This window comes from Giraffa tippelskirchi, chromosome 12 (assembly GCF_054371585.1).
Source record: "Giraffa tippelskirchi isolate mGirTip1 chromosome 12, T2T-mGirTip1v1.2.pri, whole genome shotgun sequence".
Lineage (NCBI taxonomy): Eukaryota > Metazoa > Chordata > Mammalia > Artiodactyla > Giraffidae > Giraffa > Giraffa tippelskirchi.
The window spans coordinates 59323615-59348150 of record NC_137286.1 but is presented as its reverse complement, the minus strand read 5'-3'; the positions used below and the strand labels follow the sequence as shown (position 1 = coordinate 59348150).

At 37.5% G+C, this 24536-nt stretch overlaps 1 protein-coding gene across 36 annotated transcripts in view; it reads right to left on the bottom strand.

Annotated features, from left to right (window-relative positions):
- The window catches only part of MEF2A (myocyte enhancer factor 2A), a 167549-nt gene that overhangs the window by 17612 nt on the left and 125401 nt on the right, over positions 1-24536 (bottom strand). For 10 of the 36 annotated variants that reach the window (XM_081551338.1, XM_081551321.1, XM_081551326.1 and 7 more), the window contains 4 exons: positions 20146-20277; positions 17615-17834; positions 16817-16876; positions 11105-11292 (listed from right to left, as the gene is read on the bottom strand). In XM_081551338.1, the coding sequence (XP_081407464.1) occupies positions 11105-11292; positions 16817-16876; positions 17615-17834; positions 20146-20277 (600 nt within the window). Of the gene's footprint in view, positions 1-11104; positions 11293-16816; positions 16877-17614; positions 17835-19930; positions 20081-20145; positions 20278-24536 lie in introns of all 36 variants that reach the window. The other 26 variants (XM_081551318.1, XM_081551333.1, XM_081551317.1 and 23 more) reach the window with 9 other exon arrangements.

The following is a 24536-nucleotide window of genomic DNA, read 5'->3' as shown; positions in this document are numbered from 1 at the left end:
AGCTCGACACTCACTCACTCCCCCATGGAGGCTGGACTCCTTTCACTGGAGAGTGGTGTTTAGAGCCAGGACCTGAGGGCTAGGTGTGCTCACTTTCCAGGTGTCACTGATTTAAGACTCAGCAGTCAGAGCTAGGAAACATCAGATGGATTGGAATTCAGGCGTACACACTTCTATACTTTTGTGTCTATCTGTATATATGTTAAAAAAAAAATACATTTATACTGAAACTTTCAACAACAATCCAGAAAAATAGGGTTCATTATAACCTTCCCATTCACCTTGCTTAACTGAAACTTTATTTCTCAAAACACCTGGCTTTATCTACAATGTACAGTATCCACTTATTTAAGGGTGTCTGTGTCTGTGTGTTTTTGTGTGTGTAACAAATTTACCATCTTGAGCAATAGTTTCCAAAGTTATTTAGACCAATTCATCCCCTTCTGTATCATATCACTCATTTTTAATAATTATTCATGTATTTCATCTGGGGTTACCCTGGAATCCTGGTTGATTTTTTTAACTACATATAGTTAAAACAAAATCACTCTGTATTGTATAGTTTTGTAGGTTTTATCAAAAGCATAGATTCATGTATCCAACAATACAGTATCACATCCCCTCAAAAATTCCCTATACTACTCCTTTTGTAATCAACTTTTCTCCCTACCCCTGGCAACCACTTACCTGTTCTCCATTTTCCAGAATGAAATATAAATATAATCATATACTATGTCTTTTGGATCTGGCTTCTTTCAATTAGCAAGATTCATTTATATTGTCGTGAATTAAACTTTTTTTTTTTAATTGGTGAACAATATTCCTTTTTGCAGATGTACCAGAGTGTGTACATGCATTCAGCTGCTAGAACATTATTTCTGTTGTTTTCTTTAGGGGAAATTAGTGAAAAATACACTTTCTGTGAAAGTATGGTTTTCAATTCACTTGAGTAAATTCTCTAGAAGACTGTTGGGTTGTATGACAAATACATATTTAACTTTATAAGAAGTTGCTAAACTGCTTTCCAAAGTGGGCCTACTACTTTGCATTCTAAGTAGGAATACATGAGAATTCTTGTTGTTCTTGATCCCTGGAGACAAGGATCAAGAAAATCCCCATGGAAAAGAAATGCAAAAAAGTAAAATGGCTGTCTGAGGAGGCCTTACAGACAGCTGGGAAGAGAAGAGAAGCGAAAAGCAAAGGAGAAAAGGAAAGATATTCCCATCTCAATGCAGAGTTCCAAAGAATAGCAAGGAGAGGTAAGAAAGCCTTCCTCAGCGATCAGTGCAAACAAATAGAGGAAAACAACAGACTGGGAAAGACTAGAGATCTCTTCAAGAAAATTAGAGATACCAAAGGAACATTTCATGCAAAGATAGGCTCGATAAAGGACAGAAATGGTATGGACCTAACAGAAGCAGAAGATATTAAGAAGAGGTGGCAAGAATACACAGAAGAACTGTACAAAAAAGATCTTCACGACCCAGATAATCACGATGGTGTGATCACTCACCTAGAGCCAGACATCCTGGAATGTGAAGTCAAATGGGCCTTAGAAAGCATCACTAAGAACAAAGCTAGTGGAGGTGATGGAATTCTAGCTGAGCTATTTCAAATCCTCAAAGGTGATACTGTGAAAGTGCTGCACTCGATATGCCAGCAAATTTGGAAAACTCAGCAGTGGCCACAGGACTGGAAAAGGTCAGTTTTCGTTCCAATCCCAAAGAAAGGCAATGCCAAAGAATGCTCAAACTACCGCACAATTGCACTCATCTCACATGCTAGTAAAGTAATGCTCAAAATTCTCCAAGCCAGGCTTCAGCAATACGTGAACCGTGAACTTCTAGATGTTCAAACTGGTTTTAGAAAAGGCAGAGGAACCAGAGATCAAATTGCCAATATCCGCTGGATCATCGAAAAAGCAAGAGAGTTTCAGAAAAACATCTATTTCTGCTTTATTGACTATGCCAAAGCCTTTGACTGTGTGGATCACAATAAACTGTGGAAAATTCTGAAAGAGATGGGAATACCAGACCATCTCACCTGTCTCTTGAGAAACCTGTATGCAGGTCAGGAAGCAACAGTTAGAACTGGACATGGAACAACAGACTGGTTCCAAATAGGAAAAGGAGTCCGTCAAGGCTGTATATTGTCACCCTGCTTATTTAACTTATATGCAGAGTACATCATGAGAAATGCTGGGCTGGAAGAAACACAAGCTGGAGTCAAGATTGCCGGGAGAAATATCAATAACCTCAGATATGCGGATGACACCACCCTTATGGCAGAGAGTGAAGAAGAACTGAAGAGCCTGTTGATGAAGGTGGAGGAGGAGAGTGAAAAAGTTGGCTTAAAGCTCAACATTCAGAAAACTAAGATCATGGCATCTGGTCCCATCACTCCATGGGAAATAGATGGGGAAACAGTGGAAACAGTGTCAGACTTTACTTTTTTGGGCTCCAGAATCACTGCTGATAGTGACTGCAGCCATGAAATTAAAAGACGCTTACTCTAAAAGCAGAGACATTACTTTGCCAACAAAAGTCCGTCTAGTGAAGGCTATGGTTTTTCCAGTGGTCATGTATGGATGTGAGAGTTGGATGGTGAAGAAAGCTGAGCGCCGAAGAATTGATGCTTTTGAACTGTGGTGTTGGAGAAGACTCTTGAGAGTCCCTTGGACTGCAAGGAGATCCAATCAATCCATCCTAAAAGAGATCAATCCTGGGTGTTCATTGGAAGGTCTGATGTTGAAGCTGAAACTCCAATACTTTGGCCACCTCATGCGAAGGGTTGACTCATTGGAAAAGACCCTGATGCTGGGTAGGATTGGGGGCGGGAGGAGAAGGGGACGACAGAGGATGAGATGGTTGGATGGCATCACTGACTCGATGAACATGGGTTTGGATAGACTCCGGGAGTTGGTGATGGACAGGGAGGCCTGGCGTGCTGCAATTCATGGGGTCGCAGAGAGTCGGACACGACTGAGCGACTGAACTGAACTTGTTGTTCTGCCTCCTTGCCAGAACTTGGCACTTATAGTTTTTTTGGTTTTGTTTTTGTAATTTTAGCCACTCTAACAGGTGCGTAGTTGTATCATTCTGGATACAAGTCTTCTACTAGATCGGTGATTTTGCAAATATTCTCTCCTAATCTGTAGACTGACTTTTTATTCTCTGAACAGGGCCTTTTCATGGAGTGAATCTTAAACTTTGATAAATAGCAATATATCCATTTTTTTATGGATTATTCTTTTGGTGTTTTAATTCTCCAATGTTTTCTTCTAAAGTGTCACAGTTTTGTGTTTTACATTTGGATCTATAATACATTTTGAGTTGATTTTTGTATAAGGTATGAATTACACTCTGAGGTTCTGTTTTTGCACACTGATGCTAAATTGCTGTAGCACCATTAGTTGTACTGACTATCCTTACTCCATTGAATTGCCTTACTATCTTTGTAAAAAACCAATTGAACATATTTTCTGGGCTCTCTTTGACCTATGGTGCTCATCTTTTTGCCAGTACCACACATTTTTTTAAAAAAATATTTATTTATTTGGCTAAGCCAGGTCTTAGTTGCAGCATATGGGATCTAGTTCCTTGAGCCAGGACTGAACCAGGCCCCCTGCATTGGAAGCACAGAGTCTTGGCCACTGGACCACCAGGGAAGTCCCCACACGTTCATTCCTGTAGCTTTACACTAGGTCTTGAAACCAGGCAGTGTTAAGTCTATTTTGTTCTCTTTCAAAATTGTACTGGCTACTGTAGTTCCTCTGTCTTTCCATACATATTTTAGAATTGGCTTGCTGATATCTACAAAAAATTCATGCTGTGATGTAAACCAGGGTTGTGTTTAATCTTCCAACCCATTTAGGAAGAAATAACATCTTGACATAGGTTTCCCTGATGGCTCAGTGGTAAAGAATCTGCCTTCAGTGCAGAAGATGTGGGTATGATCCTTAGTTGGAAAGATCTCCCAGAGAAGGAAATGGCAACCAACTTCCGTATTCTTGCCTAGAAAATCCCATGTATAGAGGAGCCTGGTTGGCTATAGTCCATGGAGTCATGAAAGCGGTGGACACAACTTAGCAACTGAAAACAATGTATTTGGCTCTTTGATTTCTTTCAACAGTCTTTCATAGTTTTAGCATGAAAATCATGCACATATGGTCAGATTTGTAGGTATTTTTTGAGTAATATTTAAATGATATTTTAAAATTTCATATTCCAATATGAAACTTCCACTGGAAGATGTTTTGGTAGGTTCTTTATGCTTTTCTACATATTATATCTTCTATGAATAGAGTTTAATTTCTTCCTTCCCAGTATGTATGCATCTAATTTTTTTGCCTCACTGCCTCATCCAGGACTTCCAGGACAATGCTGAATATGAGTGGTGAGAATAAAATATCACTGTCTAGTTTCTAATATTAGTTTACTAAAAGACTGAAGTTTCCCTTATTAAGTATATTAGTTGCAGGATTTCTGAAAACAGTCTTCATTAGGTTAAAAAAGTTCCTTTCTTTTCCTAGTTTGGTTAAAGTTATTTTTATTATGAATAAAAGTTGAATTCTTTTAACATGGTAAATTATAGTGATGAACTTTCAAACTTAGAAACAGCCTTTGGTTTGACTCCTTTTCTCTACTGTCTTTCTGTTTTAAGTTTCATTAATTTCTGCTCATTTTCCTTTTCTTCTGGTTCCTTTGGGTTAAGTTTGCTCTTTTTTCTCTCCTAAAGGAAAAGCTTACTGATTTGGGAGCTTCCTCTTTTCTAATATAAATGCTATGAATTTCCCCTCTCAACACTCCTCCTAGTTGGTCTCCAAAATTCTGATATGCTTTATATTTCAAAATTTCTCTTGATAGTTCCTCTTTGACCCATGAGCTATTTAAAAACATGTTCTTTAATTTCTGTTTATGGAGGTTTTCCTGTTGTCTTTCTGTTATTGATTTTATTATGGTCAGAGATTGTAATCCATATGATTTCAATTCTTTGAAATTTGCTGAGGTTTGTTTTATGACGCAGGATACCTTGCTGCATGTTGCAAGTGCCCTAAAGAATAAATGTATGTTCTGCTATGCAAAGTGAAGGGTTCTATACATGTCTCTTACATCAGGCTGGTTGAATATTTCTCAGTTACCTAGATCCTTAACTGAATTTTCTGCCTACTTGTTCTATCAACTACTGAGAAAAGAGTGTTGAATGTTCCAACTACAGTTATGGATTTTTCTCTTCCACTTTTTAGTTGTATCATCTTTGCTTTCTGTATTTTGAATGTTTACTGCTAGGTGCATACACATTAAAGGTATTCCTTGGAGTATGTAATATTCTTCTTTCAGTTCAGTTCAGTCACTCAGGCATGTCCGACTCTTTGCGACCCCACGGACTGCAGCATGCCAGGCTTCCCTGTCCATCACCAACTCCTGGAACTTGCTCAAACTCATGTCCATCAGGTCGGTGATGCCATCCATCTCAACCTCTGTCATCTCCTTCTCCTCCTGCCTTCAGTCTTTCCCAGCATCAGGGTCTTTTCCAATGAGTCAGTTCTTTGCATCAGGTGGCCAAAGTACTGGAGTTTCAGCTTCAGCATCAATCCTTCCAATGAATATTCAGGACTGATTTCCTTTAGGATGGACTGGTTGGATCTCTTTGCAGTCCAATATGAGTCCAGGGGACTCTCAAGAGTCTTCTCCAACATCACAGTTCAAAAGCATCAACTCTTCAGCGCTCAGCTTTCTTTATGGCCGAACTCGCACATCGATACATGACTACTAGAAAAACCACAGCTTTGGCTAGACAGAACTTTGTTGGCAAATATTTGTCAGCAAATATTCTTCTTTATCCTTGATAATATTCCTTATTGTGAAGTCTACATTGTTTGAACTTAATATGGCTGTACTAGCTTTCTTTTGGCTAATGTTTGCATAGTATATTTTTCTCCATCTTTTTACCTATGTCTCTACATTTAAAGTGGGGTCCTTACAGACACTGTATAGTATGATCTTTTTATTTTCTTTTTTAAAACCAATCTGACATTTTGTCTTTTAACTGATGTTTATTACCATGTTTACTTGTATAGTTGGATTAAAATCTACAATTTTGCTAGCTGTATTTCATTTGCTCCATCTGTTCTTCATTTTTTGCCCTTTCTCCCATTTCTTGGGATATTGGAGCATATTTTGTATTTCCATTTTATCTCCTCTATTGACTTGTCATTTATACTTCTTTTTATTTCCTGTAGTTTTACTAGGGTTTACAATATATATTTTCAGTTAATTTGAGCTAACAAAATTTAGTACTACTATAACCCAAAGTATAAAATCAAGGTATATGAGTTCATATTAATATAAATAAATGATTAAATGAGAGAGAATAATAAGTGACCTGTGCAGAAGAACTCCACAAATAATGTATGTATATAATCTGCCCTAAAAGAGGTTGACTATAACCTCTATTCCTTATGTGTGGGCCTCACACAGTAACTTCCTTCCAAAGAGGACAGTATGGGAAAGGGGAAAAGAGTAGCCAGTGAAATACTACACCAGCAAAGTGATCAAAGTGATCAACAGTCATGGTGATAGTATGTACCCTTGATATAATGTGGTGAAAAGGTCACATTAGTTCCATGACCTTTCTCCCTCAAATGTGTAACACCACACTAACCATGAGGAAAACATCAGAAACACTGCAATTGAGGAACATTCTACAACATATCTGGCCAGTACTCCTCCGAGTTGTTAAGGTCATTAAAGTAAGTAAAGTCTTAGATAAATATCAAAGACAAGAAGAGCCTAAAAAGACATAACTACTAAATGCGATATGGTATCCTGGATTGGATTCCAGAACAGAAAAAGACATAAGGTTAAAAACTAAGAGTATCTGAATACTCTGGACTTTAAAACAATTTATAAATGGACTTTATATAACAATTTATCAACACTGACTCATTAGCTGTAATACTAATCTGTTAGTAACATGAGAAACTGAATGTGGAGTATATGGGAACTTTCTGTACTATCTTTGCAATCTTTATATAAATTTAAAACTGTTCTAAAATTGAAATTTATAAAATGGAAGACAAAATTAACTTTATTTTTATCTTCATTTATTTCATTTCCATTGTTCTTTATTTAATGTACAGACCCAAGAATTTTCTGGTAGCATATTCCTTCTTCCAAAGGACATCCACATTTTTGTTTGAGAAAGTTTTTATTTCTTTTTCATATCTTGAAAGATATTTTTGCTGGGTATAGAATTCTAGGTTGAGAGGAGGTATTGCTTTGTTTTTTGTTTTCTTTTGACTCTTCTCTTTACATTTCAGTTTGGGTAATTCTATGGATGGATTTTCATAACACTGTACAGGAAGCAGTGACCAAAACCCTCCCCAAGAAAAAGAAATAAAACAAAGCAAAATGTTTGTCTGAGGAGGCCTTACATATAGCAGAGGTAAGAAGAGAAGCGAAAAGCAAAGGAGAAAAGGAAAGATATACCCATCTAAATGCAGAGTTCCAAAGAATACCAAGGAGAGATAAGAAACCCTTCTTCAGTGAACACCACAAAGAAATAGAGGAAAACAATAGAATGGGAAAGATTAGAGATCTCTTCAAGAAAATTAGAGATACCAAGGAACATTTCATGCAAAGATGGGTACATGAAAGGACAGAAACAGTATGGACCTAACAGAAGCAGAAGAGATTAAAAAGAGGTGGCAAGAACACAAAGAAGAACTGTACAAAAAGGTCTCAATGACCTAGATGACCACAATGGTATGATCACTCACCTAGAGCAAGACATTTTGGAGTGTGAAGTTACATGGGCATTAGGAGTCATCACTATGAACAAAGCTAAAGGAGGTGATGGAATTTCAAATGAACTATTTCAAATCCGAAAAGATGATGCTGTTAAAGTGCTGCATTCAATATGACAGCAAATTTGGAAAACTCAGCAGTGGCCACAGGACTGGAAAAGGTCAGCTTTCATACCAATCCCAAAGAAAGGCAATGCCAAAGAATGTTCAAACTACTGCACAATTGTACTCATTTCACATGCTAGCAAGGTAGTGCTCAAAATCCTTTAAGCTAGACTTCAACAGTACATGAATTGAGAAAACCCTCAGATGTACAAACTGGATTTAGAAAAGGCAGAGAAACCAAAGATCAAATTACCAACATCCGTTGGATCACAGAGAAAGCAAAGGAATTCCAGAGAAACATCTACTTCTGCTTCCTTGACTACGCTAAAGCCTGTGTGGATCACAACAAACTGGAAAATTCTTAAAGAGATGCGAATACCCTACCACCTTATCTGCCTCCTGTGAAATCTGTATGAAGGTCAAGAAGCAACAGTTAGAACTGGACATGGTACAACAGACTGGTTCCAAATTGGGAAAGGAGTACATCAAGGCTGTATACTGCCAACCTGCTTATTTAATTTACTCACAGAGTACATCATGTGAAATGACAAGCTGGATGAAGCTCAAGTTGGAATCAAGATTGCCGGGAGAAATAAATAACCTCAGGTATTTAGATGATACAACCCTAATGGCAGAAGTAAAGAGGAACTAAAGAGCCTCTCAATGAAGGTGAAAGAGGAGAGTGAAAAAGTTGGCTTAAAACTCAACATTCAAAACACGAAGATCATGGCATCAGGTCCCATCACTTCACAGAAAATAGATGGGGGGAAAAAGGAAACAGTGACAGATTTTATTTTCTTGGGCTCCAAAATCACTGTGGACAGTGACTGCAGCCATGAAATTAAAATACGTTTATTCCTTGAAGAAAAGCTATGATAAACCTAGACAGCATATTAAAAAGCAGAGATATCACTTTGCTGACAAAGGTTCGTCTAGTCAAAGCTATGGTTTTTCCAGTAGTCATGCACGGGTGTGAGAGTTGGACCATAAAGAAGGCTGAGCACCAAGGAATGATGCTTTTAAACTGTGGTGCTGAAGAATACTCTTGAGAGTCCCCTGGACAGCGAAGAGATCAAACCAGTCAATCCTAAAGAAAATTAACCCTGAATATTCACTGGAAGGACTGATGCTGAAGCTCCAATACTTTGGCCACCTGATGCGAAGACCAGACTCATTAGAAAAAACCCTGATGCTGGGAAAGATTGAGGGCAGGAGGAGAAGTGGGAGACACAGGATGAGATGTCTGGATGGCATCACTGGCTCGATGGACATGAGTTTGTGCAAACTCCAGCAGATGGTGAAGGACAGGAAACCCTGGTGTGCTGCAGTCCATGGGGTGGAAAAGAGTCAGACACAACTGAGAATAGCAACAACTTCTGTTTACATTTCACTTTGGACGATTTTTACTTACAGTAGAGCTACAGGTTTTCCTCCTGCTAGGCCTTTAGTGCAGAGTTTGAGTTAATTTAATTAAGAACTAGGCTGAGTTTGTGTTTCATTGTTGGTATTGTTACCCTCAGTATAGTTACCACAGGCATCAAATCCCTCTGGCGGCAGTGGGAGACTGGTTTGCTAGAGGTTTTTTGCTTGTTTTTTCCCCAAAGAAAACTGCTACATTCTCAGTTTTAAGCCTTCTCCTTCATGTTATGCATCAGGCTGCAGCCTTGTCAGAAATTCTGCCATGATTATGGCACTGTTCCTTCTCCTTCCCGCAGGCTGAAAGAGTTTCCCTTTCCCATTTCCCCAGTACGGTGGGAATTCACCAGTCCCTTAAGGGTGACCATTTGTGTTGTTATCTCCTCACAGATTCAGACTCCTATTCCGTAGGAAACAGAAGTACCCAGGGAAAACTTTTTGCCCATACTGTAGTGGCTGCTCTTCCCCTATCCCAGTTGTATACCAAAGAGATTTTTTCAGAACATTCCCAATTTTTTCTGCAAGAGAGCTTAAGACTTGCCCTATATCACTATCCCAGAGGTTTTACAGAGCTCTGCCAGTGAACACTTGGCCTCCAGCAATTCACCAATCACCCTAGCTTAACTCATTATCTGCGTCTTGCCCAGATAAGTCAGCGTTCCAATGTCCTCTCCCTGCAGTATCTCTCCCTCCCTAGAGTCTGGGCCAGCTGGTTACCCTGAAATCTCAATACTACAAGGCGTTCAAGGAAAACTAAGAACTTGCTTGTCCAACATTTTTTTAGTGTAAGGCTGGGAGCAAGTTTTCAGTTTTCTATATCTCTGAATGAAAAAGCACTTTGCTTTTTGACTTAATGAGTTTCAGTTCTGGCTGTCTTTTGCACTACATTGGACCAGTACTGACCTTTCCCTTGGTCTCCTTATCTTACCTAGCCAAGATCACAGTTTGAGATTCAAATGATAACAATGCATATATAGATGTCTGGGAATCCATAAAGTATTATACAGTGTAGAATAATTATCTAAACCCTGATAGCACTGCTTTCACTTCGAAATCAATCAAATGGCAAGTTCAGCAGCTGCATAGTAGGAAGACCACCTGGCACATCACATTGTTTGTAGTCAGACAGATAAAACTTGCATATATAACTTTTTCTGTAGAAAGCTAAGGTGATAAACATTCTCCCCGTCTTCACAGACCCAGGATTCAAAAGCAAACGAGGCTGGAACATTGTTAAGGGCTAGTGTGGGAAGACCTGTATTCTTTCTAGAGTTAAATGGGAAGGTTATTTGAGAAGGAATAAACAAAAAAACTTATTAGCAGAAGTTTATATGCATTCTTTCCTATTCTACAATAGTTCTCTTTGTATGTAGAACTTTCTAACAAATAAGAGTTTTTTTTACAGAAAAGAATGTTCTAAAGAAACTGAAAGTATGCAAAAGCACAGAGAAGTACCTAAGTCAAGTTTAATTTACCAAATTGAGGATGCGATCTCTAGGTAAAGATTCCAGTGCAGTAAATGAAAATTAACATAATAACTTCTCCATATTTAGCTTTAATTTTAAATAACCATTAAGTAGGTTTATCTCCGTTTTTTTCATAATCTGTTTCTGTGTATTTAAAATAGACTTGTCTCTTCAAATGCTAATTTCCAATAGAAATACTCATTAAGAAAAGGTCTAGATCCCATGAAGTACAGAAAATTCCAAAGGAAAACATATACTATGTATAAAATGCAAGTTTTAAAGAATGAAATTTAAGAAAGGTTTAACGTACCAGTGGAGGCATCATGCCCTTGCTGGAAGGGGGGATGACAACTCGAAGATCTGGTTTTCGACTGTTCATTCCAAGATTGCCACCACCTGGAGGAGGGGGAGACTTTGTAGGCATAACTTTGCCTAAACTATTTGCACCAGTAGTTCCGATCAAATTTGGAGAAGCTCTTGAGTTTACAAATCCATTCCCTGGAAAAAAGGGAATTCATTCATTACATGAAACGAGTCATTAAAATACTTTGGTACAAATATGTTTTCCTCAGTCCCAGGTTTCAAGTGAATCTTGTAATAAAACTCTTAGCCATGTTATCTTGGAATAAGCAAAAAAAAAAAAGTCAACCTAGTCTGAAATACAGTAAGACTAACAACACTTATTTCCAGCCTTACTACTTGGACCTGCGGAGAGAAACTTGAAACATAAGATGTTTCTAAAGGGGTCTCTTTGACTGAGGACCAAGATGATGGGCGATATAAGAAGATGCCTGAGACCAGCCTATTCATTCATTCTCACAAGAAAACAAGGGCATTCCTACTAAGTTCAGGGCATCTCCTTAACGGAAGCATATTTAGCACTCAGCTCTAATGCCTTATTTTCACCAAGTACTTCTTTACAGCTCTGCCTATAGCTGTTCTATTTCTTTAGCTGCCACTCAGGTCTTCATCAAGCATTTGTGATTTCTGTAACTTTAATCATCTAATTCCTACTTTTTAACTTTGCTTAGGAATTAGAAAAATAGATGAAAACAATAGAATGGGAAAGACTAGAGATCTCTTCAAGAAACTTAGAGATACCAAGGGAACATTTCATGCAAAGATGGGCTCGATAAAGGACAGAAATGGTATCGACCTAACAGAAGCAGAAGATACTAAGAAGAGGTGGCAAGAATACACAACAAAACTATACACAAAAGATCTTCATGTCCCAGATAACCATGATGGTGTGATCACTCACCTAGAGCCAGACATCCTGGAATGTGAAGTCAAGTGGGCCTTAGGAAGCATAACTACAAACAAAGCTAGCAGAGGTGATGGAATTCCAGTTGAGCTATTTCAAATCCTAAAAGATCATGCTGTTAAAGTCCAACACTCAATATGCCAGCAAATTTGGAAAACTCAGCAGTGGCCACAGGACTGGAAAAGGTCAGCTTTCATTCCAATCTCAAAGAAAGCCAATGCCAAAGAATGTTCAAATTACTGCACAATTGCACTCATCTCACACGCTAGCAAAGTAATGCTCAAAATTCTCCAAGTAGGCTTCAACAGTAAATTAACTGTGAACTTCCAGATGTTCAAGCTGGATTTAGAAAGGGCAGAGGAACCAGAGATCAAATTGCCAACATCCGCTGGATCATCTAAAAAGCAAGACAGTTCCAGAAAAACATTTACTTCTGCTTTACTGACTATGCTAAAGCCTTTGACTGTGTGGATCACAACAAACGGTGGAAAATTCTTTAAGAGATGGGAATACCACACCACCTTACCTGCCTCCTGAGAAATCTGTATGCAGATCAAGAAGCAACAGTTAGAACTGGACATGGAACAACAGATTGGTTTCAAATCGGGAAAGGAGTACAACAAGGCTGTATATTGTCACCCTGCTTATTTAACTTATATGCCGAGTATATTATGCGAAATGCTGGATTGGATGAAGCACAAGCTGAAATCAAGATTGCTGGGAGAAATATCAATAACCTCAGATATGTGGATGACACCACCCTTACGGCAGAAAGCGAAGAACTAAAGCCTCTTGATGAAAGTGAAAGAGGAGAATGAAAAAGTTGGCTTAAAACTCAACATTCAGAAAGCTAAGATCATGGCATCTGGTCCCATCACTTCATGGTAAACAGATGGGGAAATCACTGCAGATGGTGACTGCAGCCATGAAATTAAAAGACGCTTGCTCCTTGGAAGAAAAGTTATGACCAACCTAGACAGCATATTAAAAAGCAGAGACAGTACTTTGTCAACAAAGGTCCATCTAGTCAAGGCTATGGTTTTTCCAGTAGTCATGTATGGATGGGAGAGTTGGACTATAAAGAAAGCTGAATGCCAAAGAATTGACGCTTTTGAACTGTGGTGTTGGAGAAGACTCTTGAGAGTCCCTTGGACTGCAAGGAGATCCAGCCAGTCCATCCTAAAGGAAATCAGTCCTGAATATTCACTGGAAGGACTGATGCTGAAGCTGAAACTCCAATACTTTGGCCACCTCATGTGAAGAGCTGACTCACTGGAAAAGACCTTGATGCTGGGAAAGACTGAAGGCAGAAGGAGAAGGGGACGACAGAGGATGAGATGGTTGGATGGCATCATCGACTTGATGGACACAAGTTTGAGCAGGCTCTGGGAGTTGGTGATGGACAGGGAAGCCTGGCTGGCTGCACTCCATGGGGTCACAAAGAGTCAGGCACGACTGAGCGACAGAACTGAATTCTGAAAGATGATTTTTCATTAGAACAAAAAAAAAGGGTTCTACTGTAATATCACTTTTAATAACCATAGTTGAAAGCATTAGTAAAAATGGTAAACAGGTTAGCATTGTAAAGGCTCTGACAAATCCTACAGTAAAGAAACCTGCTTAGTTTTACTTAGTACAAGGTTTGCCACTCATGTAAGTGATTCTTTTCATGTAGTTCCAAGAAATACACTTGGAAAAATGTAGATGAGAAATCACATCCACAATTTTTAATATATTTTCTTCTTAATTTCTCTGGTAATTTAAAATGTTTAATCTTTACATTAAAAAAGATTTCAGGGATAAAATTGAGTTTAAACTATTTTTCCAAACCACTAAACCAAAATGGCATCATTGCTGAAAATAGGCTAAAATACATTTTCTGACTCTTCTTCACAAAAACTAAGAATATTTCTACAATACTTATGAGAGACCATTTATTGGGGCGGGGGGTGATTTACAGCAAGAAACATGTATGGTATAAGTACCGCACAAAAATAATTACTTCCATTTGGTATCTGAATTAAGTGATGCAATATGTCTACTTAGTTAAATCTGAATTCTAAGGTGGTACATGTTAAAAAGCAGTTACAACAAAAACATCATTTAGGATATAAAGCAAACAAGTAGAAAAAGTAGAAATACACCTAGCACAGGTAAAATCGGTATATACGAGTATGAACCAGTGAGGAATCAAGACATTCAATCTTTATGTGTCATAAGACTGAGGTTATACTGTATTATTGTGTAGTAACAGAAAGAGACTTTCAAGTAACTCACTAAGCAGTTAAAATATCTTAATATTTAAATTAAAAAAAAAACCCACGTTCACTAATCATGACCATTAACATGATTAATTAACACTACTAGCATTACACGTATTAAAGCAGTTGCCCGTGACCGGGGACGGGGAAGGAGGAAGGGAACAGCAGTGGAGCAGACGTGTAAAGGGTAAGTGACGAGCACACTGAGGGAGGCCGGGATGACGCGCCAGGATCTGAGGAGCGTGACAAACGTGACCCTCGAAACCTGAGGGTCTAGAAACGAGGGGAGGAGGCTTACAAAAGAAACATGAATTTAAAAAAGAAATAAAAGTAACAGGATCAGATAATATGTAAAAGGTCCGATTAAGACGATGACAAAATCTGAGTCTGAAATTATCAGATGGAACACAGAAAACTGAGCAGCAAAGTCTAGATTTATAGTTGCATGGCAGATAAGAAAGAATAGAGAAAAAGCTTTAGGGAAGTATGGACAGTACAAAAACCGAAAATAAAGCAAGAAGAGAATTCAAAGACTTGTCTGATAGGAAGGAGAACACTGTTTATCAAGCCAGAAGGATGAGAGGAAAAAACAAAGGCAAAGGGAAAACACATTAGGAATCTTCAAATAGTCATGAAATAAAAATAATTTTGGAAATAAAACTAAGCACTAGTCAAAATTAATATTAAGCAAAATAGAAATTATTGATTTTAGCCTTAAGTAGGCTGTAAAGTAGAGAGGAGAGCAAGATGCATAGTGTTGGGAGAATAAAAGCACATAGGAAAGTGCAATATAAAAAGAGTATATGGGCATGTAAACAACTAAAGTAGAGTTGAAAAGAAATAAACTATAAATATTAGGAAATACACTTACAAGGATAGCAGTCCTGATGTATAATTGGTAAGACCTTTATGAATTTCTCCACATTTAATTATCTGTTAAAAAAGATCCTACAATAGGTCCTACTATTTGAGTCCATTAAAACAGCAATTAATACAGAGGCAGGGAGAAGGCAATGGCACCCCACTCCAGTACTCTTGCCTGGAAAATCCCATGGACGGAGGAGCCTGGTAGGCTGCAGTCCATGGGGTCGCTAAGAGTCGGACACGACTGAGCGACTTCACTTTCACTTTTCCCTTTCATGCACTGGAGAAGGAAATGGCAACCCACTCCAGTGTTCTTGCCTGGAGAATCCCACGGACGGCGGAGCCTGGTGGGCTGCTGTCTCTGGGGTCGCACAGAGTCGGACGCGACTGAAGCGACTTAGCAGCAGCAGCAATACAGAGGCAGAAACAATTAGGCATTTATTCCTACTTTAACTCACTATATGTTTTGTAACTCTCATTAAATAATGTCTGTTTCTTTCCCATCATTTTAAATTAAGTTATTCAATCATCAAAATTTTCTTAAGGCAGAAAAATAGAAGTTGCTCAGTCGTGTCCAACTCTTTGTGACCCCATGGACTATACAGTCCATGGAATTCTCCAGGCCAGAATCCTGGAGTAGGTAGCCTTCCTGTTCTCCAGGGGATCTTCCCAACCCAGGGATGGAACCCAGGTCTCCCACATTGCAGGCGGATTCTTTACCAGCTGAGTCACAAGGGAAGCAGCTCTTCACATTTTTGGAATAAGTGGGTTGAACATATGTAATAGTAAATTTTTCCTATAAGTGATCTGTTTTCAGATGTCTCTTCGAACACACAATATCTAAAAGCGGAAGAGAATTCCTTCCCTTGCTTTCAGATAAAAATGAAGGTAACTGGGATTATCATAGATGAAGAGACCAACACAACTAAATCTGATGGTAACCCAAAATAATACAGTTATTCCTGTGACTCTATGACATATATGCCATGTTTCTGTAATGTTAAGATCATAATCTATCTTTACCAGGATTTCAGGGCTGGACAGACACATTTACGAAATTTTTAAACTGCGAGTCATCTTGGGAGGGGTCCCAAAGCAAAAGAGCCAATCTGGCAGCAACCACGACAAAACGTGAATGCTCCACATGTGACCATCAAAACTGATCCTTTGGAGACAGACTTCTTAATTAGGCCCACTATTTCTTCCTCATTCAATCTCCCTGAAAACATTTTACACAATTGTAAGATACAGCGGTCTGCTAACAGTCTAATCTTGGTAGGGACAGATGACACAGAAAGCTTCTCTTAAGAAATTGTCTTAATGTAAAAACTGTATTAAGGCCATTTAGTCTTTAGAAAAGAACAATGTCTGCTATGAAGGAGGCATTCAATAAATATTTATTGAATGAATAAGTGACTGTAAGGCCAAGGTATGAGGAATAACACAGGGATATCAAAAACTCTTAAGTATTAGTGAAAGCAATAACTAAACAAATCATAAAGTGACACGGTCTACTCATTTATCCCCATAATTTTCCTCTTCACTTGGTAGAAACCCGTGTTCGAGGGACAGTATTCCTTTTATCTCAGATAAGACAGATGCCAACAAAGTGAAGCAGTAGGAATTCACTCACCCACTGGGCTGCTTCCAGCTCCATTTGGCACTGTGAGGTCTGAAGTGCTCAACATCCCACCTAACAACATTACAGAGAGGAGAGAGGGCAAGGAGTGAATGTGAATTGATTCTCTTAACTGAATGAGAATGAAGTGACCAGAGGTAACCCTCACTTCATTCCTAAAACACACGAAAATAAAAACTAGCCCAGGCTGAACTCGGCATTATGATGTACTCAAGTATACAGGCACTCATCTATCAAGCTCTGGACATGTCTGGGGTCTTGCGACTCAATACCAAATAAGTACATACTGATAATAATAGGGGCAGTGGTAATGGAGTGCTATAAAATCTAGGAATAATGGGAGAGGAGATAATTGCATTATACACAGAGATGCAGTAAATGCCCCTCAAATTTCTGAGTTAATGAACAAATCAGGCAGAGGGAGATGCAGAAAACGCTCTAAGTGAGTCTATCGCTCCATTTATTTTTTAACACAACTGGCTCACAATCAATTTTTAATCTTTATGATATCCTAAATAAATTTTCTGCCTGTCTAGGTATGGCTTCGCCATGATATGGAAAGCTTATTTTCCAAAATAGGCAGGTTCTCTATTTGTTCCACAATACCTGTAAAACGCTAGAGCCACAGACTTTCAAAAAAAATACTTTAAAATGGGGGCAATTATGTAGTAGTGACTCTTGCTCATCAAAGCAGTAACATTAGGAGTAGCAGAATAAGAAACTGTTCATGTTAGCAATTAATTTTTTCATTCTTTTAGTTAAAGAATCAGAAGAGTAAGTATCAGTACATACCTGCACTGCCAGTACTTGGTGGTCTCTGAGGAGCTCCAGGGGATACATTTCTATGTAATGTGGCTTGAGGTGGAGAGAGCATGCTTGTATCTGCTAATGTTGAGCTGGCTGCCAAAGATGGGGACACAAGTGAACTCCCTGGGTTAGTGTAGGACAAAGCACTGGGGCTGGTCACAGGGACTGTGACAGACATTGAGAAATTCTGAGGTGGCAAACCGGGCTGTAAATAAAGAACAAGGAAGAGAAAACTGTTAGTTTCATTTTCATCTAATTAAATTTAATAACTTATTGCACTTTAATTTGGTAAGGTAACACTAGTTACTAAAAGTAGGAGATGGAGGTAAGTTCTTAAAATAAATTTGCAGGTTTAAGTTTTTTTTTACAATTATATGAGAATGTTTAACATGAACATTTTCAGTTTCAATTTTTACACAGTAATACATATATGCTAGTATAATATGCACATTATATATTTCAAATATTCACAAAGATGAAAATGAAAGGCCAGAACCTGATATTACAGATGTGCTGTCCAATTTAAGACATTATAAATACATCACTGTTACCAAGAAAGCATAAATTAGCACTTATATAAATGCAAATCAGTTTAGTAACATTACACTTCAGTTGGGGGATTCCAAATACAACAAAAGAGAGAAAGGATGTACACATATTATAAACTTCATACATCAAATCTGCCCTGGTCTGATTTAATTCACTAACCTTCTTAATGGACAAAACTAAGCCAAATTTTATATATGTATATATAACACAATGCAACAAGTGCAATAAAAATGCAAAAAAAAAAACTTAAGCAAAATTAACTACTGACAAGTTATCTTTAAATGTATAAAGATTAAATTACAAAATTATGTTATTTTATTTCCCTCCAAAATATACCATGGTCCCTTAAAAACAGTATTTTCTATTTTCCTCTTTCATTTCCTCCATAGGCCACTTATAATACACTTGTTAACCATGATAAATGTAACAACCCTCTTTATAATTTGAGAGAAAATAAAAAACTTTCCTCTCCCTACATTTTAAAACTGATTTCCAAATTCAGCTAACACTGCTAATTCAAAGTTGAAAGAGTATAAATAATTAAGTACTTTATTCAATAGTTTATTTCAGGGAGAAAATGATAACTCATTAAAAGATATAAAACAACAGATACATGATAAAAATTTTTTAAAGGTAAAGCAATTTTATTTATGCAAAGTTTGTGCAGCTTAACGTTATCTGCAAGGTCACCAACATCCATATGAGGTCAAAAGGAATTTTACTTTATTTTTTCTGGTGTTATGTTTCTTAAGAAGGGTATTACCACAAAAATCTCTCTTTAAGTCTGTTGTCCATGGGCGGCTTCTTATAGCATCAGGCTATTTTGAAGAAATAATCCATAATACATATTTTAGGGCATGGTTTTAACAAAATTAACTCTGGTAGTGAAATAAATAGCAGTGGTACCAATTTATTCATGAAGCCTACAACATATATATAGTGTTAGAAAAATTAGGTCAAGAATAATGGTCTTAAGCAACTCTTGCCAATGGAGCTTCAGTGAGAACCCTTTGAACTATCAAAAGAGCACTGTTTTACCATTAGATGTGTGAGCATGGAAAATTTTTAAATTAACTATTTGTTTTGCAACCAGTTTAAGAACACTGCTTCCTTAAATTAAAATCAAGTCAAGGCGCTCTTCCTTAATACCTACAGTGTAAGAAAAGAATAGGAATTTGGAGGTACTGTCAAATGGGGACACTTACAAAGAGTCAAACAGTAAGCTACTATTATAGCAACTATATAAAATAATTAAAAATAATTTTGAAGCACCAAATTATATAATAAAATCTAGCCATTTTATATTTTATAGTCTCAGAATCTACTTAAGTCCATATAATATTTTAAAAGTCATCAGAGGGAGAGGGACATCTCAAATGCATCCTTACATTTACACTCATGGTAATTTAAAGCTGGAAGAGACCTTAAAAAATTATGTGAGCCAATTCATTCACTTTACAGATGAGGAAATTGGAATCTAGAATGTTTAGATGCCCTATTCAAAAGTAAGGAGATAGTAGCAGAGCCCAGATTAGGATGTTTTCTCCTCACTTCTACATTTAAGACACTGAAAACTGAAGATGTACTACTGTAAGATTTCCGCAATTTTATCTTGAAGTTCTATAAATCCGAAAGAAATTAATACGTCCCTCTTCCCTCCTTCTACTTACTGCTGTCATCACCCACTGTGAAAACAAACAACAAGAGGTGTGGTCAGTCTCTTCATGCACAAGATAAAAGCACAAACCATACTTTAGTACTCACTGCGATTTTATGATTCCGCATCATATTATCAAATTCCTCATTAATTTTTTTATATTTTTCTTCTGTATGTGGAGTTAGCACATAGGAAGTATCAGGGTCTGGGCTGTCGCACCCTCTGTGTTCCTTCTTGTTCAGAGCCTAAATAATGAAGTTAACAGAAAGGATCAACAAATAAAAAGTAGAGGTAAAGTAAAAGTACTTACAGGGCCTCGTTTGAAAATAAAATCACTATCTTCATTTAGTTTGCTGAATCTGTCCTCCGAGAGTGGACTGTGCTCAAAGTAATCGTCAGCATCAGGGCTCTCACAACCATTAAGGCCTTTTTTTCTTAAAGTCTGAAATACAATTGGAAAATTCACACACAAATGATACTAACTTGCCATGAGTCTTTTTTGTAAAAATTAAGTAAGAGAGCACAGACTGAATGAACTGGGTAATACAAGAGCCACTGAAATGGGTTTAAATGATCACAAGTGTACTGTAATTCTTCAAATAAGGTAATCCTTATACATACCAAAATTATGTTCCCATGATACATTAAGAGAAAAGGAGTATTTCCGTATTTGGATTCTTCCTTTCCAAACTTCCTAGAGAATACTAAATTACTCACTGCTCTGATAGTTACAATCTAAATCTGATTACAGCCCGATCACATGTCTGATAGGATCAATGAGTACGAGATCCCAAAATACAAACATATAAAGATGGTACTTCGAGACGTTATCACAGCATCTTTATGAAATGAACATTTCAGCAATTTCATCTACTGACATTCCTTTCTGCCTGAGAGTTTATCCCATTCACCAGAAAGAATACATAATTTCATCCCTAATTTGTTCTTAAACGCTATGATTTTCCTGCCAATGCAGGAGATGTAAGAAATGTGGGTTCGATCCCTGGGTTAGGAAGATCCCCTGGATGAGGAAATAGCAACACACTCCAGTATTCTTAGGGCTTCCCTCATAGCTCTGTTGGTAAAGAATCTGCCTGCAATGCAGGAAACCCTGGTTTGATTCTTGGGTCAGGAAGATCCGCTGGAGAAAGGATAGGCTACCCACTCCAGTATTCTTGGGCTTCCCTTGTGGCTCAGGTGGTAAAGAATCCGCCTGCAATGCAGGAGACCTGGATTCGATCCCTGGGTTGGGAAGATCCCCTGGAGAAGGGAAAGGCTACCCACTCCAGTACTCTGGCTGGAGAATTCCATGGCCTATACAGTCCATGGAGTTGCAAAGAGTCGGGACAGGACTAAGCGACTTTCACTTTCCAGTATTCTTGCCTGGAGGATCCTCGGACAGAGGAACCCGGAGGGCTACTGTCCAAGTGGTCAGAAGAAGTTGGACACGACTGAAACAACTTGGCATGCACGCACACTGAGTTTCCTACATAACTCTGAAGTATAAAAACTCAAATACTTATTTATGTATGACAGTAATGACTCTTTCCTACATAGAATGTACATATTAGTGACTTCACAAATCTTTAAATTTTGTTATAAACACTAATTCAGCATGATCCTTCCCACCCTTTGCTAGCTCTTTCTATAGAGCTCCTTCATGGATTAATTTAATCCACTGAATTGACTTTCTGGAGAATTTTCTTGAATGTCCTGGACCATACTGATTCTTTTTCTGTTTTCTTACTTTAGGATAAAAATATAGTGAACACTTGCTTTTTTTTTTTTTAATATTGCATTTTTCTAATTAAAATCATCACAAAATGACTTGTTTAGTTAAAAGAATACACTTAAAACTAAGGGCTTAATAGTCTATAGAATATTAACTTACTTCCAGAATGTCTAAATTTTAAAAAAATCCTCATGGGTCTTATTATAAAGTAGAATTATTTTTTTAAAGTAGATTTTCGAGCTCAACAACTTAGACAGCTTTTAGATTTGCTGATTTTCAAGCCAACCACAGAGAAATTTTCAGATGTTAAAATTTTCCAAGTAGGCGTACTAACTTAGGCTAAGAAATGTTTGAACGACAGACTAACACTAGATGAATGCATTTGTACTGCAAATGATTATTTATGTTAATTTAAGGTATATTTTAAATTAATTTATAATAATGGATCTTGGTACCCTTTCCAACATGATTTATAATATCTGTGAATGCTATTTTACTTCTTTTCTTGAAAGCAGTAAAATACAAACACACAATACATTAAGATATGAGAATTTTTTTTAAATTTATCTGGTCTATTTTAAGATTTCACTTTATTCAGTTTGATGCTTAAAGAATCGTAAGTAATCATTGGGATATCTACGTTAGCTGCTCAAATTTCTTGGCATGCGCTGGGAATCCCACCCATAATGCCTCAAACTTCCACAACACATCACTAAACATGAGCAGACAGCATATACCACACCTATTTCCCCAAAATTGGCCTCAAGGCTCTAAGTTATACATGTGGGTCTAAGTAATCACTGAACTTTTATGTATACTTAGTCGTAAAATGTCCTGTTGTTTATAACTAAAAGGTGAAGATATATTCTGCCCCATTCACGGTAGGAAGTTCTGCCTGACAAAGCTCCACAATTTGCTATCAGCAGTGAAGATGTTAACACTCAGAATACTGGAACACAATGAACTCTTACAACCAACACAGCTACAGAAACAGAACAAATATAGTAGATGCCTATGTACAGATTTTATCACAAAGTTGATTTATCCTACCCTGAAATCTCCAGGTATTTTCCCCTTATAGTCCTATACCTTAAGGCTAGGTAATTCACAGTCTTGCTCTTCCACTAACAGCAATCACCCAAGTGTGTCTCTTTGAACATTTTCAAATTACAGAAGAAAAAGAATATGCTCTTTGTTTAATCATTACACACTTTTATCCTACAAGAGTAGGGTTAACCCTACTTGTACTAATGAGGAAGAAAAGTGTTCTGGTATCTCCAGTTCTGCAAGCCTTCACTTCAGATGGGGTTCCTGTCATGGTGAGAGAATTCAAGAGGCCATATCAGCTCTACAGATAAACTCATGTACCTCTGTTGGATATCCAACTTGGGTTTTATCACTAGAACATGAAGAGCTGTTTTGAGGATCCAACTACCATAAAAAGACTTTTGCTGCCTTCTTTATCAATACCACATAGCATAATAGTAGAAGTTTCTCCTGTGTCACTGGTACTAACAAGTGGAATGCTGGCATCTATTAACAAGGCCAGGCGAGGCATATAAGAAACAGGCTAGCTTCAGCTTTCTTACACGCTGCAAGTTAGCCACAATGAACGTACTTACTCAGGGAGGAAAACACAACCTGAAAGGCCACCATTAGGGGGGAGTCTGCTTTGAAGTGGGAAAATGCAAGAATATTAGCCCTGTGCACTCTCTATAGTTACTACTGATGATAATAATGTTCCATATTCTCAAGTAAGCAAGATTTTAAAAGTACTTTATTCTTGTACATGTGATTGACAGTTTTTCAGGCCATTATGGCAAAACTTAAGGGGAAGACTACTGTGCCAGAATAATTTGATATTTCAGGGGCATACATCACTTAAGTTAATGTATCCTATTTGCTTTTCTTAAATGACTGTATTCTGAAATATAGATTATGAATTGAAAAAGGGATCAATGGGTGATGAAAAATTAAATTATTAATCAATTTAAGCTGTCTTGATACAATCTGTTCTGTGTCTTTATATCAGTGTTCCAAATATATCTAAAGAGTCTAACTAGAAACATTATTTACATGAAATCATAAAATTAAGTGTACCTACAAATTTTATCAGCCCATTTCTACAGAAGACAGACATTTTATTTTTGGAGTGTCAGTTGAACACCTTTAAAAAAACAAACTTTCTACTTGTCACAACAAAGTTAAATTCTATTATGATTTTAATAGCTTTTCTTTTTGTGATGTTGGGGAATTTTACGTAGGTTTTAAATAATGAATACCCTTAGATAACGTTTACCTTCAATATTCATTACATAAAAGACAGATTGTAAAAATTTCTTAAATGGATGAAAAAATAATTGCTAAGTGTCCTTAATTTAAAGCAATGCATTCATTAGGACACATCCTTCCAGGTTATCTGATTCATTGTGGTTTGTGCCAGTCTTCAAGCTCTTTTACAACTCTGCAGAAACAGAAGTTTATTTGTAAAAAGCTGAGAGTAATACAAATAATTACTGTTTATAGACATACAAACAGATTCTGTCTGCAGGAGGTCTCAACTGACCTCTTTTCTCACTGAGGAAGAGGTCAGTTTTGCATCTATGAAGAAAATTCATTTTGCCTTCTTGATGAGTGAGAGTGTTACTCAGTCATGTTCAACTCTGCGACCCCATGGACTGTAGCCCACCAGACTCCTCTCTCCACTGGAATTCTCCAGGCAAGAATACTAGAGTAGGTAGCAATTCCCTGCTCCAGGGGAATCTTCCCAGCCCAGGGACTGAATCTGGGTCCCCTGCACTGCAGGCAGATTCTTCACTGTCTGAACCACCTGGAAAGCTTCTTGATGGGCTTATGCACTTGTCTTTGGCTTTACCTTTAACCGGTTGCAACATTTTTTCTGCTCCCTCAGAAATTAGTAAGTTAAACTTTTGACATGTTCATTATATAGCTGAGAGTCATGATTTTAC